Source organism: Seriola lalandi, unplaced genomic scaffold (genome assembly GCF_002814215.2).
Source record: "Seriola lalandi dorsalis isolate HSWRI2012SDOR001 ecotype SW California unplaced genomic scaffold, Sedor1 jcf7180002054862, whole genome shotgun sequence".
Lineage (NCBI taxonomy): Eukaryota > Metazoa > Chordata > Actinopteri > Carangiformes > Carangidae > Seriola > Seriola lalandi.
Window position 1 is genome coordinate 167,292 of NW_019525415.1, and position 10,702 is coordinate 177,993.

The 10,702-nt window shown below is 39.2% G+C and overlaps 1 protein-coding gene across 3 annotated transcripts; it reads right to left on the reverse strand.

Moving 5' to 3' along the window:
- Positions 1 to 2,921: 2,921 nt before the first annotated feature.
- nr2c1 (nuclear receptor subfamily 2, group C, member 1) lies at positions 2,922 to 10,385 on the reverse strand. Of its 3 annotated transcripts, none has more exons than XM_023427771.2 (14): positions 10,271 to 10,385; positions 8,496 to 8,630; positions 8,096 to 8,329; positions 7,864 to 7,942; positions 7,589 to 7,768; positions 7,349 to 7,499; positions 6,096 to 6,192; positions 5,635 to 5,819; positions 5,103 to 5,256; positions 4,867 to 4,988; positions 4,616 to 4,758; positions 4,204 to 4,341; positions 3,981 to 4,086; positions 2,922 to 3,808 (listed from the first exon to the last, which is right to left on the reverse strand). In XM_023427771.2, exons 2-14 carry the CDS (start codon positions 8,565 to 8,567, stop codon positions 3,637 to 3,639), a joined length of 1,833 nt encoding a protein of 610 aa, XP_023283539.1. In that variant the 5' UTR covers positions 8,568 to 8,630; positions 10,271 to 10,385; the 3' UTR covers positions 2,922 to 3,636. The 3 variants fall into 3 exon arrangements, with proteins under 3 accessions (XP_023283539.1, XP_023283538.1, XP_023283540.1); XM_023427770.2 differs by lacking the exon at positions 10,271 to 10,385 and adding an exon at positions 10,081 to 10,224; XM_023427772.2 differs by lacking the exon at positions 10,271 to 10,385 and adding an exon at positions 9,096 to 10,055.
- Between the last annotated feature and the right edge of the window lie 317 nt (positions 10,386 to 10,702).

Here is a 10,702-nt window from a genome sequence, read left to right on the forward strand (position 1 = left end):
ACAACACACTGGCTAGCCTCTTCAACGTACAAAAACTATGTGTGAACCCAAACTCCGCCTATTTGTCTCTGCAGGCTGAGCGAGGAGGGGTTAACGCTTTCAACACACGTGACACACACATCAGCCTCCTCATTTGTCTATAAGGTGATCAAAAACTGTTTCTTAAGCAGCTATATTTATTTATGCGATTTTATTTTTATTTATTTGCATTTTTTAATTTTTTAATTTTATTTCTATTTATCATTATTTTACTATCTTGAGATAAATGATTTTAAAATTAAAAGTGTCTGAAATCTAATTTTTGGGAGAGAGAGAGAATAGATGATAAATTATGCTGGAGAAACTACATACAAGTTTTATCATTCACTGTATCAAATGTAAGACCAGGCCTCATTATGAGTGGTGGAAGAAGTACTCAGGTCCTATACTTCAATGTAACAAGACTGTTACAAGTAAAAGATGAGAATCTAAAAAATATTCAAGTAAAAATACGAATGTATTATCAGAAAATTTACTTAATGCTGATGAACTGATGTGTCTGAAGAATATGTGTAGCTGTTAAAGTACTTTCTATATGCTGGGTAGTTCAATCTAGAGTAATGCACGATATATTAACTTATGGTTATATGTTCTCCATTTCAAATAACTAATATCCAGCTGTCAAGAAATTGTAGTGAGTAAAAAGTACAACAACTTCCCCTGACCTGTGGTGGAGTAGAAATTAAGTGGCATAAAATGAAAATACCCAAGTAAAGTACAAGTACTTCAAAATTGTACTTTAAATATATAACAGTTCTTGAGTAAAGATACTTAGTTTCTTTCCAGCGCAGCCACTTATACATTACTTATTGTAATTATGTACATAAAGAGCCAACAAAGACTGTAAAATATTGTATATATTAAGTATGAATTCAAAGTTAAATCTTTACCTGAAATTATCCAAAAGTTATTAGCAAAATAGATGAAAACCAATATGATTTCAGAGCAGTGTGCATATTTGCAAAACAAAGTGTGAGGACTAATATAAATAATTTTTAAAATAACTGTATTTCAGTTAAAGTGGTGAACATACTGTACATAACAAATGAAATGAGGACGAGAAAACGTGCAGCACACTTTGCAAATAAAAAGTGGTAGTTGTGCAAATAATAAATTGCATATCCAGACAGCCAGAATAGCATGTGGTCACTGGTACAGTAGGAAGTGGTAATACAAAAATACATTTTTATCTGGTACTCCTCATGATAAGTAGGTGTAATAAACTGTAGCTTCAGCCTCACTCTTTTCAGTCTGTTGAAAATCTTTAAAAATCAAAGTTGCTAATGTAAAAGATTCTTTCATAAAACCAGTTCTGTCTCTTTGCTTTGTAAAATCTACAGCAATTCCCCTCAAACAGTCAAACCCAAAACCCCCCAAGAGGCCATGGGAACAGTCCAACTGGCCCTTTCACTCACATTCATTCAGCTTGGAATGAGCTAATCCACCTAGCCATGAACACAAAAGCCCATGTTGCATCACAAATCCCTTAACCTTTACAGATACAGACAATCAGTGTTTGTTTTTGCAATTGCGAATTGTTTGGGCGGTTTGTAAAGAGATGACAAGCATATCCTCTTTTGTTTGCACAGAACATACAGTGAGTGCACCATACATAGACATGCATTAACCTCTGTGGTTCAAAGAGGTCAAATCAAGCGATGCAGTGACATGATAGGGCCGTGACAATGGACTTCTAAAAACAGCAGCAGACAATATCATTCATCTAGTCATCAAGTTTTAATGCTGCTATCAGTGCCTTTAATTAGCTGGACACATTCACTGGGTAACTACAGCAAAAGAAAGCTTACACAGGAACTGTCCTCTGTTCACCCATATCCACTGAGCCCTAATGAAAAATTGATTGGCTAATAACACTCACTGAAAGTCTAGTCCCACCTTCACGTCACTTGACACAAAAAACTGCAATAAGTCAGTGGGGTAGGATGTAGATTTTGCATTATTAATTCAAAGGGAACATGTAAACAATCTGCTGTGTTTATGGAAGCAGGGGCAAACTCCAAGAAGTGTGATTACTGAGTTTTCTTCATAATTAAAGTAAAACTCAGAGCCTCATTAAGTCTGTAAAATAGACTGATACAAGTACAAAAGAAACGCTCCAGGTTTCACTCTGCAAAGTTATCCAGATCATTTATTCAACCTGCTTCTGGGAAGAGCTCCAATGTGGGTTAATAAACTCCTCCACACTCAAGTTGTGGATTAACTGCACTTGATGATGTAGAAGGCAATGTGTTTACAAGACTGCAGTGTTCATCCCATAATCAAACTGATGTGGTTTGGTCAGTTTCAGTGGGACCAGTCAACAAACACTACAGAATCACTACTCACACAGTTTTAAACTAAAGAATGTTTATCCCTATTCCTACAGTGAAGGCTGCATTTGTCAGTCTGAAATGATTACATGGCTCAGAATTTATATAGACTATTTTCTTTTGTAATTTTTCATTGTTATTGTATTTTAAGGGTTTTTTGTAGCAATGACACACATAACCCTCCCCGGTGCTTTTTAATTAAAAGTTCTAGCTAAATATACTCAGAACAAAAACAGGCAGAGCTACAGATAATACTTGCTCTCTTCATCCACACAGAAAGCCTATTATAATGCAGACTGTTGACTTCCCAATTTTTCCCAACATGACTGAGCATGGGTCCAACCCATCATATTTTAGGCTGCCTGCTTTGTAGCCCACAGCTGCTGTTCAAAATCCTAACACAAAAACAGAAAGAAAACCTTGTCGGCTCCTTAACCTGAGTCTCATCAGCACTACATAAAAATTACATTCAATACTGGCGATCGGCTCCACCAATTCAAACTGATACTGTCAATCAAAATGAAAGCTCAACTGTGTAAATAACAGGGAACATGATTGAAAGATGTTTTTATTGTCAAATGTCTTGACAATTATTTTCTGTCCACATTAATTTGTCCAAAAGATTGAATCTATGAATTACCAAGTGCTGCCCAGTCTTGGTGCATTCTATATACAAATATACACAATGACTTCAGATCCACATGATGTCAAATAGTTGACATGTGATGCTGCCCTATCCTTTGGATTGGCAAGAAAATAAGAAATAAAGGTTATAACCTTTAGCAATAACAACATCTCACAAACCAATTCACATTATGACAAGTTTTTTTCCTCATAATCAATAGAAAATAAAAAAGCATGGCAAATGTATAGGAAAGCAGTGAAAAACAAACCAGATTCCTTAAAAGTACAAACAAGATCTGCAGAAAAGGAAAGGCTTGAAGGCAATGAAGCATAAAATACTATGTACAATAAAAAGCACAATCTACTATGCAGGTTTCAAGGGTTCATTCCTCAATGGGCAGTTATTGGAGGGCTTGCTTGCCACTGGAGTTGATTTAATGTGTCTCTTTGTGAATTGTGCTCTACTGACTAGTTACTGAGGAGTCAGAAGTAGGAGCAAGGTAAGAGTGAAAACAAAATTCATACAGGATGCTGTCATAAATACAGTATGTTATGACCACTCAGTGACCAGTCTGCAAAGCACTCTGATTGGCTGGCTGTTGAGTTTTCACAGTCCAATGTTGCTACTACAGGTAGCAGTGTGTCAGACACCAGAGACCGCCTGGCTGTTATAATCAGTGGACTCCATTTTGAGAATGTAAGGGATGATGCTGTCAATCTGCACGTTCCCAATGAGCCCAGCGAAAAACAGCTCCTCTGTGACAGCTGCACTTATCAGCCTGAGGGCGGGAAGACGCAGCAACAGCTTGGATAACCTGGGAGTAATGAGGGGGAAAGGAGACATACAATTTAAACATATGCAGCGAGTACATCAAAGGTACCATCCCAAATCTTTCCTTCTAAATATAGAGTAATTCTGCATTACTACGTCATTGCCTTTCCAGCAATGAGCTGGCATTATGTAGCATAGAAGTAAACACGACTAACCGATAAGAGTCTTCTGGGTAGGTCCTGGTAACATAGTCCTGCAGCTCCATGTAAGCCTTCTCCTGGAACCTCTCAATCTGTGGGGTGTTATCTATGCCTGGGTGATCTGGTACAGAAACAACACATGCACAAAGCCAGACATTAGATATAGGGATTGTTCCTAATACAAAAACAACTTGAAAATGAAATTTTCATTTTGTAAACTGGCCAGTTATATACGCACCAGGACTAAAGAGAACGATGGCTTTGAGGTAGGCATATTCATAGGAGTCTGGGGTCAGCTTGGACATGCTGTTACAGAACTCCTGCATCCTCCAGATGTGCTCCATTACTAGTTTTACTCGCTCTGGTGACAGCTTGTCTGTTGGACACATAAAAAAAAAATAAAAAAAGACAAGTTTAGAGGAGACATAGATGTAAAGGGCCAAGCATCAGTGCAGTTTTTAGCAGATTCAACACAAACTGCCACAAAAAAAAAGAAAGAAATGGACAGATTTAAAATCTCATTATTAGAATATGTTTCATGTCTGCAAATGTTGGTTGCTTTCTTCATAGCATTGCATAAACACTGTGCTTTTGAAATTGGATTCAAGCAAAAAAAACCTTGCAGGCAGGCAACAACAGAGCCCTCCTACCTTCCTGTAAGCTGGTCTGCAGATGGTTGATAATAGCACTTAAGATGGTACCAACATTCATAACGTTGGAACACTGTGCCAGACCCAGGGCAAACAGTTCATTCCAACAGGCTTTCATCAAGTTAATGTCATTATCTTGACCACTGCAAAATAAAAAAATGAATAATTTGAAACTGTCATTTTATAACTGACATGTAATGACAATTATTTAAAAGTATGTATTTATGAAACATCTTGACACAAAGGCTTACCCAAGGGTTTGAAAGGCAGGTATGGAGCGTGCCCAGTGCATAGAGAGAAAAAGTAAGCGGGAAGCTGACTCACAGATGTAGTTGACATTGAGGTACTCTGGCACAGGCAAAGGCATCATAAGCTGCAGGAGAGGAAGCAGACATGACTTCAGTGTAAATCAGAAAACTGTGTACCTCTGTAAAAATCAGCACTGCTTTTTGGTCTCATTTGGCGTTTATTCAGAGTGTGCGTTTACCTTGAAAGGGATATGGCTGTCAGAGAGTAGAGGTCCCTCCAACTCCACCACAGGACCTGACTGGTCTCCTGACATCAGCTGCATTGTGGCCTCCAAGGAGTCCGCTGCTGAACCATCACCAGGGTGCAGCACTTTCGCCAGGGTGTCAAAAGCGCTAACAATATACAAAAAATGAAAACAAAATGCTCACAATAAAAGATCCACATTTTGATTTATATAGTTTGTATATTGTAGCTCAGAAAGAAACAGGAAATATAGCATACGACTCAAAAGCACTACAGCAGACATAGTCCAAGATGGGATATTTTTGATTGACTACGACTCAATCTAATTAAGTCCTTAAAAGCAGAGTCAGAAACCACATGGCCCTACAGGAAATTCAATTAAAGCTTTGTGACAAACAGAAAAAAACAGCAAACAGCCCCTGGGTTTCTCTCTAGTGCTCCTGCAGATCTCCACTCGCCGTATCAACTTATTCAGAAACCTCTGCTCAGTATCAAAGTCTCTTGATTCATTATGACATCTCCCTCACCGAGTGATATCACTTGCAGTTTGCTCATCTCCTTGGATGTCTGTCATCGAGCTGTCGCCATTGCTAAGCGTTTCAACTCCCATCAGATCATTGCCGCCGTCACTTGCCTCCCTGGTCTTGTTGAGGTGGGCGAGGGAAGTCACTACGTTTGCCAGCGTACCAAGGTCACCTTGAGAATGGTCATCCTGTTGAGGAGGGCAATGTAATAATCAAATATGCTTCAAAAATACAAAGTGTATATTTGTTTGCACTGCCCTGCTGCGGCTTAGCAAAATGACCTTATTCATTACTTTCCTGCTTCCAGAAACAACAGGGACAAAACTCACAGATATCATCACACATTCACAATTAATGAACAAGCAATTATTGAATTATTAATTGTAAGGTGGCTTTCATATTTAAGGATAAAATAACACAAAGCTCTAATTATATGTAGTATAATTTGACTGCAGAAGTGTTACCTTGTCAGGGGATGCTGGGATCAAGATGGTGTTTTCCAGTTTGGAGAAGGGTTGTTGGATGTTGAGCAACATGCTCGACTCGAGCAAACTTGTAGACCTGCAGTGAGAGATTTGACATCTCATATAACATTGTATTACACAATCCCCATTTTTCCATGATATCATTTAAATATTGTATTTTATGTTTTGGTATAAGCATCCTGCCACTAGACAGCAATTCAAAGTTTTATTTGTCACATGCCAAGGTACAAGGCAGTGAAATGATGGTCAGACTTGGCAGCAGGACAGACAAAAAAAAAAGAAAAAGATATTATGAAAAAAAAAAATCAAATATGGCTGGAAATATTGCAATATTGTTGCATATTTATCCCAACCTATACAGAGGGTGTTTCCAGGACCAGGTTTTTCCATGATATCACACACACACACACACACACACACACACACACACACACACACACACACACACACACACACACACACAATTACAAGGCAATACTGCCATGCTTGAATATCTGCAACAGTGTTGGGTAAGAACTTCCCAAACCATGTTTCTGTTTCATTGTAGAAAGACCACAAGTGTCTTTGGCTGCTGAATGAGTCAAAAATTACATTTAGGAATTAAGATTCCAAGATTCCTGTGTCTTTCTCATTCATTTGTTCCATGCTTTTACTTCAGAGTTCACTGAGACGTTACACTATGCAAATTGTTGGTGTTCTAAAAATGTTGTACATTGGTACTTTATATATTATATAGAAACATGCGGTATAATAATTATCACAATATGTATAAAACAATTGGGCTCCTTGTCTCATGTAGTGATGAAAGTCATCACTCAAACTCTTACCCGTTTATTAGTTACACATGTACCATCTAATTCAATTCAATTCAATCCAATTCCCTGCAGAAAATCTCATCTTTCTTAAACCTATAACGGTCAGATAATGACACTGCACCAGGAAGGTGCTGATTCAGCTCTATGGTAATTTTGAGGCTATACTTACTGCTGATTGCATTTGACTGCATCATATTAAGAGGCATTTCTAATTTCCTTTCTCCATCATGCTTGTAAATGGGGAAGATAAAACACAAGAGACAACTTTCAATATGATACAGCCCAACACAATGTAATAGTTATTAGAAATGTAACACAGATATTATTTACAGCAGAGCCACTTATTATATTGTATTAGACTGTGCAGGGGAATCTGATAATCTGGGAGATTAGTGGATTATATTTAGTGGTATGTACCTAGCGGTTTCCTTGTCAGATACAAAAGTGGGTGTGGCAGCCAGAGGGCTACACAGGTTCTTGCGGATGTAGATCTTCTCAGTGGAGGCAGCACAGTTGACAGATTTCTCTCTTGTTGTCACTTCCACAGGCTTCCTCTCACACTGCACAGCTGAAACACAAAGACATCAGACCTTATTCACGCACATGTCCTAAATAACATATCCTCAACTGTATATATTGAATATTACAGTCTCTTACAATCTTGTTTCATGCCCAGAGCTATGCAGCGCTGCAGTCGACAGTACTGGCATCGGTTTCGGTGAAGCTTGTTGATGGCACACTCTCCGGAGCCCCTGCATGTGTACACCAGGTTCTTCCTAATGCTGCGTTTGAAGAAGCCCTTGCAGCCTTCACAGCTGACAGCTCCGTAATGACGCCCTGAGAGAGGAAAGAGAAAACAAGGTCGCGTTGGTAAATGCTTGCTTATTTGTTACTGAAAAACATTAATGTTTAAGCAAATTTAAATTTCCTACCTGAGGCTTTATCCCCACAGACAACGCAGTACTCCACAACTGGCTTCACAATAGACTGGTCTGAGCCTTCAGTCACAAACTGAAAAATAACCCGAGACAATAGAATAATTAAATACAGCAAACATGGGATTAAGTTTAGACTGACTAAACTAAATGCTTTAGTCATAAGACCTTTCAATAACTTGTTTATTAAAACTGACTGGAAGAAGTCACTAATATCCTCTGGCAATACCTGAATCTGCTGCCCAGCAAGTTCAGGGGAGGCAAATAACAGCTGGTTAACTCCAGAGCCGTCTGGAGTGGCAAGGATGACCTTGTTGGGTGAGCCTTCCTGCTTGGCCAGGATCACCTTCCCACCAGGGGAATAGTCAGCATTTGCTAGAATAAATTGCTGCTTTCCAGGGGAAGATGGCTCAAGTGCTGTGACAATCTGGATCTTCTGGCCAGTCTGCTGATCCGTTACAATCTGTTAAAAATGAAAGAATAAATAAATAAATAAATAAAAAAGTGAGGGAGTGCTGACTGTAGAGTGGCTGTTGCAAGCAAATTTATGTGATAATTGTGCATATGTCTTCATCCAAACACAATTAAAACAGTATAAGTCTCGAGCGGTGCACAGGCTGTCACATCACCTGGATTCTGTGTCCTAAAGCCATGTTGTTGTCTGCTGACACAAGCTGAATCCTTTGAGTCTGTCCATCCATTCTGATACTGCACACACCTTCTTCCACTGCTCTTTACATCAGTGCCCCATGAAGCATGCACACCTATTGAAAGAGCATATGTTTTACTTTATGTCTTACTTTCGCAAAGCTTGGTTCAGGCCATGGAATACCTACAAGGATATGGAAGGGGTTATTTTCCAATTTCCTACTGTCAACAATGCAATGTGTACTAAAAGGCTTAAATGTATAGTTGTGTTTTTTAGAAGGCTGAGTATTTCCCTAAGACAGCTAAGCACTGTAGTTGTTGTGCTCTTATTTGGGACAGTTTTTAGCAGATTTGTAATCGTTAGGGGGACTTGTAAGTATGTACAGAATCCAGGTTGTATATGTGGGATTGACTCACAATAAACTACAGTGCTAAACTACAGTGTACAGAGCAAAAGAAAAGTTATCATGGGAATTTGTTGACAACAAAACTATACAGACTATCACCAGTCTCATCCTTTAATTGATGCTTGAGTTATGTGTTGAATTTAGATCCCATAGAACATTTCATAACATTTTTACCTTAAGTGTAATTGCCGTTTACATGTGGTGATGTGTGTGGAGGAACTCGGAGCTCTTGCTCATACTGTTTCCAATTAGATCCACTGTATAAATCTTCAGAGCCGTTATTAAAATTGCCACTAAGTCAAAGTGGGTCTTACAAACACTTAACTAATGTTGCAGCTATTCTTAATATCCCTCGTGTTTACTCATTTACCTCTCCCTTTTACTGGAATATGTTTTTGCCCAAAACTTTAATCGATATTTCTAAACGATGTTGACGAAGTTGAAAAAAGCTCGAAATTATCTGTAATTAACCAACAGATAAAGTGCAGACACCTGATTAATTATATTGCGTGTATCTAACTAATATTAGTTTGTGGCCTATGCTAGCCAATCTAGCCGATGCTAGCTCGAAACTGCACTATTGGTGGCCCTGTTTTAAAATACACCCAAATATCACAGTGAAGCGACTACAAATGAGCGGTAAAGCTGGAGCAGTAACACAAACAAGCTCTTGACAGTCAGCTATTTAAAATCGATACGGAAGATAAAGGTATTTCTTTTCCTGTGGGTGAAAGGTCAACATTGAAGGGTTAAAGCATGCTAGGGTTCAAGGCCCATGATGCAGAACCGCAGAGTCAACGGTGGAACTTCGGTTTTGACAACTGGGCAAAATTCGCAATACTTTCGCACTGGATTTCCACATCCATCGGCAATTCAGCAAAATAGTTGACGATTTAACACCACGACGGACCGCTGTCGCATTCAAACTTAATTGAGTGATGTGGTTGTTAAGTTTGCGGAGACTGGTTAGCAACGCTAGCACAGCAGCTAGCATCAGCTAGCATTTACGCCGTTAGCTCTCGCGGCTAAGCTCGTCGGCTTACTAGCATGTCCGTTATCTGTGTTCCTGTGCCGAATTCCCTCTAACAGCTACGCGTTAACCTTGCTAGAAAAAGCAGCCATCTATTCGCACACAAATACCAACATCATAAATACTTGCCAAAGGTAGCTTTTATGCGCTGGGATTCGGACGACAACACTAACGAGCTAGTTTAGCTTCTGCTAGCCTGTAGCTAATGGCAGCTTCCCCGTTGTAGACGTACTGAACACTCCCTCCCCTCCTGTGTTACCGGCCACTCGTGTCTCTTTGATGAACCCCTCATGCGTTCCCTTTAGTACATATTTCTTACCTGTCGAGGAGCTGCTACGTCAGATAGTGTATTACTTTCAATAATTTAATATTTTAACTATTTTGCTGCAGTTGGTGGGAGGGTCAGAGTTCGTGACCTTTTCTCATCAATAAACGCCGTTGCACATGCGCACTTAGGTAGCCGCAGCTCTCAACCTCCGTTGGTTTGTGATGGTGTAAACCATGATATAAACCTGTTAAAATGTAATTATCTTCTTATTTGGCTTCAGTTTTACAGGGGTACTGACATATGTCACAAGCACATCACACAGTAGATAGTGAGATCTTTTAGTAACCCAATATACTGAACGCACCTCAACGGTTCAGTATGAGGTCCACCTGCAGCCACATCGGCAGTTAGTCAAAGCAACATCACCATGCTGCTAAAGTGTTGTGCTCGTGTAGAGGTACTGGTACCGCAGTATTTCACTTA